This window comes from Crocodylus siamensis, chromosome 2 (genome assembly GCF_052110815.1).
Source record: "Crocodylus siamensis isolate JL-2025a chromosome 2, ASM5211081v1, whole genome shotgun sequence".
Taxonomy (NCBI): domain Eukaryota; kingdom Metazoa; phylum Chordata; order Crocodylia; family Crocodylidae; genus Crocodylus; species Crocodylus siamensis.
In genome coordinates, this window is record NC_143396.1 from 257,452,333 (window position 1) to 257,467,061 (window position 14,729).

A 14,729-nucleotide genomic window follows, 5' to 3' on the forward strand; every position below is an offset into this window, starting at 1 on the left:
AATTGGCCACAGGGGGACACTGGGTGCCCTCAGACCCAGGAGGCACCAGCTGCTGAGCCAGGGGGTAGGGGTGTCCCCCGCACACTCCACGGCAGACCCAGAAATGGACTGGAAGAACTTCTGTTCCACTTCCGGGTCTGCCGCCGAGCACATGGGGAGCCTGCCCTGCTCCCGTGGGACACACCATCTGCCCCACCATCTGAGCCTTCATGAGCCATGCCTGGTACCTCGAGGTATGTAGAAAAAACATATAAAGCTGTGTCTATGGCTGAATTGTCTAATCTCTCCAAATGAAATTGGACGCGTCCAATTCAACTTGGAGAGATTAATGGGTCTCCTGATTCGATTTGGATTCAGAGATTTGGCCACCGAGTCAGGCCAAATTTCCTCCAAATCAACTCAGCGACCAAAGCTTTGCACAGCCCTAACGCCCACGATGTTTGCATGTGCTTCCATAACTAGATTTAAGGGGTAGACTGCTTGTGGACATCATTTATGCTACAAAAATAGTTCAGATTGTGAAGGTTAACAACAGAAAAAAAGGGATACCTCTATCTAATTAGTTAATATACCTGCAGAGCTCCCATCTCTTCCTCTCTTCTGAGAGTCTTCTCCAGGAGTTCTGTTAGAATAAATAAATAATGCATTTAAAGCAATGAGAAATGAGTTACTTCTTACTAAATTCAGCTTCAAATGTTAGCCCCTGATAGAAGAAGCCCGAGATAACACTATCAGGTTCTTGTATGCAATGTCACAAATATATGCCTTGTGAACTGATGAAATGTTTCAATAATATGAACGCTGCCAACCATGGCTGCTTGAGTGATTAAAAGCTAGCTACTTGATCCCACAAGAAGCTTGATTCAGGAAGCCACAGAATGGGCTATTGTTCAATTCACAGATAAAAAGCTACATTCAAATTAACTTCCTGCTAATTTTAATGACTTGTATTAGAAATGAGCAGAGATCCTTTAAAAAAAACTGATTAAAAAGAAAACAAGATTATTCAGTTTTATCCTGGACACAATCTCTGGAAAATAAAGAGGCTCGTTAACAAATAAAACACATACGGCATCTTTACACATGATCTGGGGTGAGGGGAGGGCAGCATTTTAATTACAGAGGCTCTTGGGTGCCACTCTAATTAAAATACCAATAGCATCTCATGTATTCAGCGTCATGTCTTCAACATTTGCTCCAGCAGACTTGATTAATTGAGTCTGCTTCAACACATTCCAACTAGTATGCATTGGAACAGGGTTGGGCACATGTATAGGTGCCTGCAATTTTTACTGCAGTCATCACCTCTCTTCAGGAGGGAGAGGAGCAACATTTGATCCTAAAAATGATCAAAATGGTCCCTGAAAGAAGAACACACTTGAAGAGAACTCACTCTGCTTTATTCACCATAGCACTCACAGACTATGTGTTAGTTTGTACTTGACTATTCCAGTTCTGTACAGCATTTAAACTCCTCTTTGGTTTTATTAATATACTATGGAGATTCCAATTAAACTTAGAATAAAAATTCTATGATATTCAGAATTCTGTCTGGGAAAACTTGAGGTGTGAACTCAAAATTATGAGGTGAAATAAGAATGGCTTTTGAAGTGTGTACAGACATTATGGGAGGTTAAGAGGAGGTTAGATCAATCTAAGGCCACTCAATATCAGGTATGCTGGCGTGCGGGGGAGGTTGGGGACCTCAGGGGGGGCAAGCAGACTCCCGGGCTAGGGACAGACACTCAAAAAGCCTGAGCCTGAATCCATTCAATCTTTGCAGATTAGTCTAACCTGGCTAAGCTAAATCAGTTTTGTAACCAGACAGACATCCCAGAGATGCAGGCACATGCCTGAAGTTGCTCAGGCTAGAAGCCGGGGGGCACTAGAGCAGCCCTCCCTTCCTCCCACAGCACCAAGCAGAGTGGGGCATGGCCAGGCTCCCACAGGACACTGTGATTAGCGCAGCAGGGAATTGATAACAGTCTTTATCTCCCAATTAAGAAAACAACAGAGGGACATTACCAGCTACTTGTTGATTTTGCCTGTTGATTCAGCACGGTGTGTAGTCTGCTAGCTAATACACAGGCACCTTCTCAATAAGGCAAAGGGGAGAGGGGAATTCCTGCTTAGCAGGGAGTGGTGAGGGGAAGGTAGGGGAGCTGCAGCAAGGTAGCAGAGGAGAGGGGCCAGCCCTGCTGTGGAGCAGAGAGCCCTGCTCAGCCTAGAGAGCATGCTGGGGGTGTCTGGTTTATCTTAAATCAGCAAGGGGTCTGGGACAGACATTGAATAAGCCAGTTTGAGCCAAATCAATTAGGTCTGATGCTACATTCAGCCAGGTTTACCTCAGACTGGTTTCAGCCATTCTCAGCTGGTTTATCTGTGTTGAACATCTGTTCTGTTACAGGTTTAAACCAGCTTCTGATCACTTAACCTGGCTGATGTGTAATGTCTGTCCCTAGCCCAGGGAGGATCAGGGGGCAGGTGGGGTCTGTGGTGGGGAATGCGGGGAAGGGGAGAGTGGGCAGACAGTCTGCAGTGGCGATTGGGGGGGGGGGGTTCATTCGGATCTGAGAAGCTCATGGGGGATTCTCTTGCCCACCTCCTGGAACCAGAGGCTATTTTTACCTCTTCCCGCCAGTGAATCTACACTCCCATCCCACCTGCTTCTCCCCCCACCCCTACTTATGTCAATCAGCTCCTAGCACTGGCAAACACCAGCAAAACCAGCACCAGCAGCACCTTGTGGGATGAGGGGTTTGGAAGGATTAGGGGCAGCTGGCTAGTCTGCCAGGGGATGGAGGGCTAAATATAGCCCAGAGCCAGGGAGGAAAGTAGGGAAAGCACAATTCTGGGGTTGGAGCTAGCAGCTGAGATTTCCCAGCCCAGGGGCTGTGCTCGGAAATCTACAGAAGTTCAGGACAGTTAGACTGGTCTAAAACGGCCAACCTGATCATAGTCAGATTACCTCGGAAGTAGGGTTTACTTAGATCAGGTTGGCCATTTTCAGACTTATCTAACCTTCCTAGAACTTCTGTATAGTTCATGCCTAGAATGACCTAACTAGGGATCTAAGTGTAAAGTCCATACCTGGGTGAACTAAGGTAGTTTGGGTGGCCATTTTTAATGTGATCTAACCTCCCCCTAGCCTCTGAATACACCCTTGAAATCTTTTTTTTCTGTTTTAGCTGTAAAAAAAATTCAGCTGCAAGGGCTCTTGAAATAAGCCAAAGATGGCCTTTAAATCAAGATTGAGTCAATATTTTGGCACCAAAGAAAAACGTTAACTTGGAACATCTTATGTTGCACTGATAGCTTTATGGGTAAGTGGGACTGGAGCATCAAGTTGAAGAATCCCTTCCGGCTACCTATCTGTCAAATAAGGACGAATGATTAGCAGATGTGCAAAATACTCATGTAGACTTAATGGGAACCAGAGACCACATAGCATTCACAGTTCAATGGTCAACAAGAAACCAAACTTATCCACAATAAATTATTAAATATTCATCCTGTATATAAATATTTTTCTTTTTTACCTTTATCTGCTACAGTTATTTTTCATGTGTCAGTTTTTTTCACTCATGCCACAAATTTTACCATCAGACACAGTAACAACTCCTGATTTTCCCTTTTCCCTGTTAGATAGTTATATGACATCCCAACCAAGAACAAAATGTGGAAAATATCAATTTGTTTTTAGTAGCATTACAGTTACACTATGTACAGAGGGACAAGGAAAAAGTTTTTGAGGACAGATAACTATATGCATGAAACTAAACAGCAACTATACACCAGAATGTATTCTCACAGAAAACATACAAAGGACAGAGACCTATTTACACCTTTAGGAGCACACTTCTCCCAGAACAACCATTTCTTCTCACTACCTTTATGCTCAAAGGATATCCACCCAACATATTTAAGAGAGAACTTGGAAACAAAAACTCATAAGATGGTTGGAAACTAAGAACCAAGGACTAAACACTGATATCGGTTTTGCAGCACATTATAAGTTTACCTAGCTCCAGAATTCTTTCCACATGTGAAAGGTAGGAATGACATTCCTGTCTTTTGATAGGCCTTGATCTCCCAATAATCAGCTTTTCTTCTGCTAACTGCATGCCTAGTACCTCTGACAATTTGTCTCACACCCTCCTACACCTGTTTTTTTACTATGCTGTGCCTGGCTTCTGGTCAGACCTGATGAACAATGTTTTGCATTTGAAAACTTGTCTGACTCTATCCAAACTATATAGTTAGATCAATAAAAGATACTACCCTAAGAAATCCTTGCTTCTCACACTGGGACAGATCAGATATTTAATCACAACTCAATTCAAATCCCCAAATTTGTTTCTATCCCTGGGACAGTCTACTGAAACCGATTCTGCAGAGAAAGTGATAGAATGGACTATTCTAGACCAGTCAAAGAACAGTAAAACCACTGACTAATTGTAGAGTGTCTTCCTCTAAGGAAAGATTCTCACTCTAAGACTAGGCAAGGAATACCTTAACTAAAGCATAAGAGACAAATGCTTCAAGGAGTCCAATCGTATTTCCCATTCATCTTGCTATTTCTGTTATATCCCAGAAATCAAAGTCCAGAGATGAGCACTTGAGAGTGACTCAAATCATCTCCCTTCTGTTACCGTGAGAATCAAAGACAATAGCTAAATTAAAAGTTCACAGCATACACTCAATCTTTGGTATCAGTGATAAAGAAAAACAGAGGTGTGGAAAATAAAGTAGACTAGCACCACATAGCCAGTGTGCACAAAGGCAAGATTTCAGAGAGTATCCCTTAAGTCCATAATAGAGAGCATTTCCCTCAATATACCCACACTTCTACTGTGAGAAGGTAGTAGTGAAGGGCCTTTTCTGTTGTCCTGCTCTTAGGAACTTTACAAAATGCTACTGATTTTAATATTGTATCTTCTATGCATAGCTGGACATGGGCATGGGTGAACCGCCTGGGGCCTGGCCAGAAAGGGGGCCTGAAAATGATGTTGTATATCTCAACTTTTAAAAAGACTTCAATGATGTCATATATATTGACTTTAAAAAAGCCTTCAATCTGGTATCCCACGATCACCTCTTGGTAAAACTGGCCAACTGCAGCCTCGGGTCCGCTGGCTGGGAAACTGGCTCCTTGGTCGGACCCAGCGGTTGGTGGTTGATAGAAGTCAATTGTCATGGTGCCCTGTGACCAGTGGGGTCCCCCAAGTCTCTGTCCTTGGTTAATATCTCCATTAATGATGTGGACATTGGAGTCAGACGCGAACTAGCCAAGTTCGCTGATGATACCAAACTTTGGGGTAAAGCATCCACACCTGAGGACAGGAGGGTGATCCAGGCTGACTTCGACAGCCTCAGGAAATGGGCGGATGAGAACCTGATGGTGTTTAACACCGAAAAATGCAAGGCTCTCCACCTTTGAAAGAAAAACCTGCGGCATCCTCATAGGCTCGGCACTACTACACTGGCTAGCACTACAGATGAAAGCGACTTGGGGGTCATGACTGACCACAAGATGACCATAAGCCTTCAATGTGATGCTGCAGCTAGTAAAGCGAGCAAAACGCTGGCTTGCATCCAGATCCTAAGATGTCATTCTCCCATTGTACTCGGCCTTGGTGAGGCTGCAGCTGGAGTACTGCGTCCAGTTTTGGGCACAATTTAAGAAGGATGTGGAGAAGCTTGAGAGAGTGCAGAGGAGAGCCACATGCATGATCAGAGGTCAGGAAAACAGACCTTACAGCAACAGGCTGAGAGCCATGGGGCTATTCAGCCTGGAAAAGTACAGGCTCAGGGGCGATCTGATGACAGTCTATAAATACACCAGGGTGTGCAATAGGACCTGGGGGAACAACTGTTCACCAGGGTGCCCCAAGGGATGACAAGGTTTAACAGTTATAAACTCCTGCAAGACCATTTCAGGCTGGACATAAGAAAGAATTTCTTTACTGTCCAAGCCCCCAAGGTTTGGAATAGCCTGCCATTGGAGGTGGTTCACGCACCTACTTTGAACATCTTCAAGAGACATTTGGATGTTTATCTTGCTGGGATCCTATGACCCCAGTTGACTTCCTGCCCCGGGGCAGAGGACTGGACTCAATCTTCCGAGGTCCCTTCCAGCCCTAATGTATATGAGATCTATGAAATGGTAATTTTTTTTCATTGTCCAATCTTTATTATCATTATCTCTGGTGAAGGGGGGCCCAATACTAAAAGTTAATTTGGGCTGCCAGGAGTCTAGGTATGGTACTGCTTCTACTCAATATTCTATCTGCTCATCACAGTGTCATTGAGGAATAGAGCCTTTCAAGACATGGAAACAAAATAATTCACGTAACATGAGTGTGTTTATGGTGAATGTAAATACAAAGTATCTGAGTCTTGGCTTCAGCACTTTGGTAACAACTTTTAATATAGACAAAATCAAAGGCTATATTACCATTTTACTCAGACTTTGCTTAGTACAGAAATAGGTGTATGTGGCAAAGGAGGCTTTATACCATCTTTTCACCTGCCTATCAGCGGGAGGTTGTTGTCTAATTAACAGAAGCATGAAGAGGCCATTTTCTTAGTCAAGAGATAATCAGAAAATAACAGTAATTAAATTTTACCTTCCAACTAAACACACAAGTATTTAAAGAAAGAAAAACTTGTTTTCACTTTAGAGTTTCATTTCTTATTAGATTTTTCATATCCGGCATTCTGACATTCTAGGAGATTAAAGGGGAACACTCAAAACTATAGTCACAAAATGTGATTGAAGTCTCTGGAACAAGTAATATATAATCACTATCAGGCTCCTGCCATTAATTAATAGTACTAGTAATGAATTTTCCAACACATTTTTTGGTTACACATTACCACTTCATCACAATAACATTTCAGCACAACATCTTTCACAATGGAAAAGTTATGCATCAAAATTAGTGGTTAAAGTGAGAGAGTGACACAAGCATATGAATATACACCAGAACAGCCAATACCCTCACTGGAGATCTGGGATCTTAGGTTCAGATTCTTGCTCTGAATCAGAGAAAGATGAGACGAAATCAAAGCAGCCTTTCCCACATCCCAGGTCACTGCCCTAATCCATGGAGTTATTTGGGGGTTGATTGAAAGATCTCAGTTAAATTCTAAAACCTTGACATTTTTCAAAAACAAACAAAGGGGGAGCAAAGAAGAGTTTCAGAAGCCAGATACTTGACTTCCTATAAATGAATGGCTTTTAAAATACAAATGCAATAGCCTCTGAAACAAGATAAATGGGGATGGTTCCTTTGGTAAGCTGTATCAATTCTGCCTCTATGTCCTTGAGGACTTCAGTCCTTATGATTTGTCACATCTAGCTCCCAGGCAAGACAATGATTCAAACCTCCCCTCCACTCTCTTCTTATATTGAGTTTTCTTGTCCCTTATAAGTAATGATTTTTTAACTGGACTCCACTGTATTCCTCACTGACTAAATTCTGCTATAGTTAATCTTGTCATGCACTGCTCAGGGATAAGACTTTGACCTTCATTAAACATTAGAGAAGTCTTTTCTATTCAAATCTCTGGATAATCGGATGGAATCTTATCCCGACTTAGAAGAAAAAAGGGGCACAATTCTGGTGAACAATATACAGAACTGAGCTTTTAATAGAAAGAGGTTAATTGCACTTGTTACAAAGACCAGTTTAGTAGTTGTTCAGTCTCCATGGCCTTCACAGCTCTTTTAGCTCTTTCACTGCAAATAGCATGCGTCTTCTCTCTCACTCTTTACTGGCAAGTTTATGTTTTTCTTGATTATGTTCTGGTATGCTGTTCAGTACAAACAGTAATTCAACTGCCATGCAAACTGCTGTGGCTCAATCTGCTTCCATCAACATTAGTTAATGAGACTAACTACTTTGGGGTTTGGAGACTAACTGCTTTGCATGTTTTTGTTGGGAGTAATCCAGTGTTGTAATTTAACTGGTATAAAGTAGTATTGGAATACTGGCTCCTTAAAAAAAAGGGGGGGAGGAGAGGGGGAGAGGTCAGGACACAATACCCAGGGGAGAAGAGGGAAAGAAGATTCCTTCACAAGTTCACTGTGATTCCCAATATGCTCTACTGTACTGTTTTAAGTAAGCTACACTACTTGAAACCAAAAGTCCTGGTAAGATGTACTGAGGTGATGATGATGAAGTAGTTCATTTCAGCTGTCAATGAGCTCTGTGTTTTGCTGTATTTTATATATATACTTCATGAAGCTACCATTTGTAACGCCTTAATTAAGGCTGAGCTAAATTAAATATAATATTTTGGATATGAAAGGTACAGCACATCATCTCCAAAAAATACAGTGTTTACTAAGAGTATGATGAATATAAAATAGACAAAAGTTTGAATTAGCTTGCATTAAAATTAATTTAAAAATGAGTCTGAAGAAATGTAGCACCTGGTGCCAGGCCATTTTGTGTCCTGAATGTTCTTAACATCAAAATAGCTTTCTTGTGCATTTTACCTAGGCCATGGATAGTAAGCATTCTCCTCTTTTAATCTGTTTTTATACAGTCTGCCTGGGATTCAATATACAGATATGTACATGTGCCACCAGGGAATATTTTATGAATTTTAAAATAAATCAACTGAGCTTCTTTATTGGACACATGTGGTGTTTGGCACAAACTACCCCAAAAGACACTGCCTGTATAGAATTTGCAGCCACTACAAGCTTGGGAAGCAAACCTTGGTTAAGAAGTTGAACAAGAACATGCTGTTTAGGGCACTAACAACCAGCCAAAAGAAATGGCTCTTTCTATTTTTCCATTTTGTATGAATAAATTCAGAATTTTTTTTAACTACACCGTCCTTCACTGTAGGAAGGCACACAATACCATAAATTACCAAGCACAGGACTTTAACATACCAACATCTTTCAGGGTCTGGTATAATTTTACATTTGAAGAAGGTGATCTGTCAGCACTTTTAGGCTTGTCTGTGTCATCTCCAGCAATGCTAGGGAACACTTATGAAAACATGCCTCACGCACTCATGCTCACACTGCATATGCCAAATGCTGATAAAATGTAAGGTAGCTGTTACTTGGTATGCACCCAGTGCCACAATGAAGCTCAGGTGTATTTCTTGGCATGTGACCAGTGCCACTGTAACAGAAGCTAAATTACTTTTTCTTTCTTTTCTCTTTCTTTTTAAAAGCTTTTAAAGCATGTAGAGTGGGAGGAAATGGGTGGGGAGTGTTTTCATGGCTGCATTCTCGGATGTGGTGTAGACGTATCATTTCATACTGAAGAATCCAGATTAAGTCACAGCTTGTCAAGGCAAGTTAGCATTAGGGGGAAGCCATTATGAGAACAACTTTAGGCCATGCTTACGTTTCTACCTATATAAGATTAATATATAGAAGGGATGCATGTTGTTAGGAGTTAAAAAGATTAACTAAAACAAGTAAAATTTAAATATAAAATATTTGTCAGAACATTTCCTTTCTATTTTATTAGACCTATAAAAAAAAACTAGCACCCTTATAATGAACCCTGCTTCCAATCAAAGTATTCAAAACAATCCTATGCATTTCAGCTGGTTTCTATTTAATTTATTTTTTTAATAATCACCCAAAATCAACAGTAAATTCAGGATATCATTTTAATAAGAATGTTGAATATAGGCATACTGTATTTCCTCCAAATAGTTATGCACAGTAGTTAAACAGATAATTTAGAGGTTGCATCTGCCTGCCGACATTCACTGGAGCACAAATGGGCTCGTCAGAAGATAAACCACAACGGCTTGGATCTCTCTGATCAGAAGTCACTACAGAAAATGTACAGGTTAAAATTTAAAGCATTCCACAAAAATGGATATAATCTGTGATTAGCTTCCAACACTGAAAAAATATGGCAATCTACAAAAAAAAATTCCAAAAACTCTATCCAATAGAGGATTTTATACCCTGTCAGACTACTGGGCATCTGGAAAACAACTATAAAACTATTCAGTACCCTTGCTTTTCCTTCTCTGAAGTAGTTATTTTCAGCATTAATGAAAAACTATTAGACTTGCAGACCAAAATAGTGAGGTTCTCTAAATACATAACAGGTAAAATAATGATAATCTCTCTCTAGGTTTATCTACACTGACTACATCATTAACAGATCATAATTTAAACAAGGAACTGTGAAAAAGAAGTTCACTCTCCATGAGCCTTTGGCTATGCTCTTTGAGAACTCAGCGAGGTCAGGTGAGCTCCTGGATGACTGAAAAGGTCAAATATAGGGCTCATCTTTTTTTTAAAAATGGGGAAAAGGAGTATCCGTGGAATTACAGATCAGTCAGCCTAACCTCAGTATCTGAAAAGACCATGAAGCAGGTCCTCAAGGAATCTACTGTGAAACACCTAGATTGCATCTACAAATCATCCTACAGAAACATAGCGACACGTTACATCACCTTATGGGACGCTACAGTGATGCAGTGATCACATGAGTCTACACATGATCAGCAGCTGTGTCGCTGGAGCAGCAGGCTGTCCCAGTATGGTGTGCCACTACAGTGATGTAGCAATGAAATTTAACCGTGCTCCACACACATGGTGCAGTAACTGTCCTTACTGTACCATGCTTTAGCACTTCCAAAAATAAGTACTAAAGCACAGCACCATAGCAAAGTTGCCATACAATGACGTGTAAACGCACCCCTAGAAGACAAAGTGACCAGAGCAACCAGCATGAATTAAACAAGAACAAGTCATGCCTGGTCAATGTGATTCCCTCCATGATACAGTGTCAAGCTCTGGAGATGATGGAAGAGCAGATGATGTGATAGAGTCAAAGCCTTGCTAAAGCCCAAGCCTATCTCCAATGACATTCTCATTAACAAGTTAAGGAAATACAGACTGGATGAAAGTACTATAAGATGGTTATACAACCAGTTGGATCATGATTGCCTATGGGTGCATCTACACATTGTTGCTCATCTACATGCCACCCTACAGCGACATAGCCATCACACAGGTCTACACATAATCACCAGCTACACCACTGTAGCAACGCGCTCCCCTGGCATAGTGTGTTGCTACAGTGACATAGCAGCAAAATCTAACTGTGTGTCATGCACACAGTGCAATAACTGCCCATACTGCACTGTGCTTTAGTACTTTCAAAAGGAAGTAGTAAAGCAAAGTGCTGTAGCAACATCGCCGTATGGCAATGTGTGGACACGCCCTATGAGTAGACATAAAATGGCTCAATGTCTGGTTGGAAGGAGGCATTGCATGGGTCACCCCAGGGATCTGCTGGTATTGTTTAACATCATTAGTGATCTGGATAATGGAAATGAGTGTATGCTTTCCACCAAATTGGGTGTAGGTAAAGGCACAGTGGAGGGAGGGCTAGATGACCTGGACAGACTGGAGAAATGATCCATAATCAATCAGATGAGACTCAAAGACAAATGCAAAGTCCTCTGCTTGGGACAGAATGATTGCATTCACAAATACAGATTGAGAAATGATTGGCTAGACTTTGGTATGGCTGAGATGGACCTGGGTGTTACAGTGAACCATAAACTGAATGTGGGACAAGAGTGTGCTTTTACTGAAAGAAGTCCAACAAACTTCTGGGTTCTATTAACAGAAGAGTCTGTTGCAAATCAAAGGAAGTGATTCTTCCTCTCTATTCAGCACCAGTGAGGCTTCAGCCTAAAGTACTGTATTCAGTTTCACCCCCCACACTTCCAGAAAGATGTGGAGAGATGGGAAAATCTCTAGCAGAGAATGACAAAAATGATTAGAGACCTGGGAAGCAAGACTTATGAGGAAAGGCTGAAAGAACCAGAGTTATTTAGTCTGGAGAAGAGTGAGGGAGTCTTCAAATACCTGAAAGGCAATTACAGAAAAGAATGGAGATAGATTATTATCTGTATATTCTCTGCATTGTACCAGGCTACCTAGCGAAATTGTGGAAAATGTCCATCCCTTAAAATTTTCAAGCACAAGTTAGACAGACACTTGGCTGGGATTTTTTAAGAGTGCTAGTTAGCCATGGTAGTCTGAAGTTAGTCAGAAGGTAGGGTAGATGTGCAGCTTTATAGACTAACTAAATAAGATGCAGAGAGAGCACAAAGTTTTGTGAACCCAAGTTCACTTCATCAGATGCTGTGAAAGGACATGCAGAAAGCAGAATATAAGGAGGAAAGAGAAATTAGAAGACATAAAACAAAGGGGGAGGGCGGGGAGAGAGAGAGAGGGAGAAAAGAGGGCAAGAGAAAGGGATTGTTTAGTTAGGGATTGTTTAGTCAGGGATGATCCTGCCTTGAGCAAGCAGCTGGACTAGATGACCTTATGTGGCGGTCCCTTTCAGTCCTATTTTCCTATGACCTTTATCTGTAAGCTACCCACAAGGGTGATATTTGTGGCAGAATTCTTTGTGATGTGGAAAAGCTATTCATGAAGATCTAAACTGAAACCACTCACTCACTCCAAATATGAAAGGTTATCATTTCATAACTGTCAACCATTTATAACCTGAAGCTGGAGTTGCCACATCTTTTGATTTTTAGGCACACATTACTGGCACAATTACTTTACATTTTAGAAAACTAAAGTTAGCAACTAGAACACATCTTGGATCAGGCACTTTGAATTTTGTATAACAAATGAGTTACAGAAACTTCAGCAAACTACATAATACCTGAAATGTATTCACTCTACCAGAATGATAATTTGGTATTTACTGGTTGATAGTTCAACCCTACAAAGCATAAGAAACAAGAAAGAATACTATACTCAAAGCAAATAAAAATTTCTCAATATGAATTAATCTCAAAGGGACTGAATGTTTCCTTAAGGAACTGTTTTCCCCTTTAAAAACATATTCATATAAACTTACACATGAGAACATCTATCAACTTCCTTTACTCAGTAATGTTGCTCAAATTTGGCTTATATTCTTGGTATGTTTTGGTATGACACTGCACTCATGGGCTAGGGACAAACATTACACATAAACCGGTTTAAGTGATCAGAAGCCAATTTAAACCTGTAACATAAAAGATGTTCAGTGCACATAAACCAGTTTGAAACCAAACTGGCTAAAACCAGTATCAGACAACTGATTTGGGTTAAACCAATTTATGCAATGTCTGTCCCAGATCCCTTGTTGGTTTAAGTTAAATCAGAATCTCCCCCAGCATCCTGGCATGCTCTCTGGGCTGGGCGGAGCTCTCTGCTCCACAGCAGGGCTGGCCCCTCCCCTCTGCTCCCTGGCTGCAGCTCCGGCAGAGACTTGAAGGCACAGCAGGCTCTGCCTGGCTTCCCCCTGCCCCTCCCCATGCTGCTCACTGCTCAAGTAGTCCCCCCTCCCCCCGCCTTCCTACGTCCTACAGCATGGACCCCAGCCTCACGGACTTTAGGCATTTGGTATGCTAGCTAATGCTGAGAGGTGTCTAAGTCTCCAATTTCACTGGGACAGGCAGACAGAATAGTGATGACTTAGGGCTTTTTGGAGCTAATCAACAGGTCAGTTGGTAAGCTGTTTAAGAAGAGTTTGAACTAATGGAGAGAGGCTATTGTTTTGATGATCAGGTGATAAACACTGTCATCAGCTCCCTACTAGTTTGTTCACCTGTCAGTTTGCTGCAGATAGTATAAAGAAGAAGGGAAAGAGAGATTGAAAAGCTCAGTATCATCAACAGATGCATGCACTACACACCCACCCTTGCTTCAGAGTGCTAGGAGAGGGCTGGGGTCTGTCAACACTCCTGCTCATTAAGCAGCAAGCAGGGAAAAGCCTGGAATGGTTCAGGCAAGGTGAGGGTTTACACCTCTCCCTAATCAGAGCATCTTGCTGGGGCCTAGCCAAACCCACCTCAGCTCAGCACTCTGGAAGGGAGGGAGGGCTGCTCTAGCACCCCTGGTTTCTAGCCTGAGCCACTGCAGGCGTGTGCCTGCATTTCCTGAGTCCAGAGAAAATGTCTGTGCGGTTACAAACCAGTTCAGCCTAGCCAGGTTAGACTAACCTGCAACGATTGAATCAATTCAGGCTCAGGCTTTTTGAATGTCTGTCCCTAGCCATGCAGCAGATCCTCAAGAAATCCATTTCTCAGCAGCTGGAGGAGAAAAAGGTGTTTAGGAACAGTCAGCATAGATTCACCAGGTGCAATTCATGCCTGACCAACCGGACTCACTTCTATGACAAGGTGACTGGCTCTATGGATGTGAGGAGACTGGTGGATGTGTTGTAACTTGATTTTTAGCAAGGCTTTTGATATAGTCTCCCACAGCATTCTTGCAAGCAAGCTAAGCAAGCATGGGCTGGATGAATGGACTATAAGATGGATAGAAAACTGGCTGGAGCATCATGCTCAGAGTAGTAATAAATGGCTTGATGTCTAGATGGCAGCCAATACTAAATGGAGTGCCCCAGGGGCCAGTTCCGGGGCCAGTTTTGTTCAATTACTTCAGTAACCTGGAAGATGGCATAGAGTGAACCCTCAGCAAGCTTGCAGATAACACTAAGCTGAGGGGAGTAGTAGATATGCTGGAAAGTCAGGCTAGAATTCAGAGTGACTTAGGCAAATTGGAGGATTGGGCCAAAAGAAATCTCATGATGTTCAACAAGGACAAGTGCAAAGTCCTGCACTTAGGATCCAACGATCCCATGCACCAGTACAGGCTGGGGGCCGACTGGCTGGGCAGCCGCTCCACAGAAAAGGACCTGGGGGTTACA

At 42.0% G+C, this 14,729-nt stretch overlaps 1 protein-coding gene across 2 annotated transcripts in view; it reads right to left on the reverse strand.

Annotated features, from left to right (window-relative positions):
• Positions 1 to 14,729, reverse strand: part of CEP128 (centrosomal protein 128) — a 382,053-nt gene that overhangs the window by 83,080 nt on the left and 284,244 nt on the right. For both annotated transcript variants that reach the window (XM_090033819.1, XM_090033818.1), the window contains one exon: positions 573 to 622. In XM_090033819.1, coding sequence (XP_089889945.1) covers positions 573 to 622 — 50 coding nt within the window. The remainder of the gene's footprint in view (positions 1 to 572; positions 623 to 14,729) is intronic.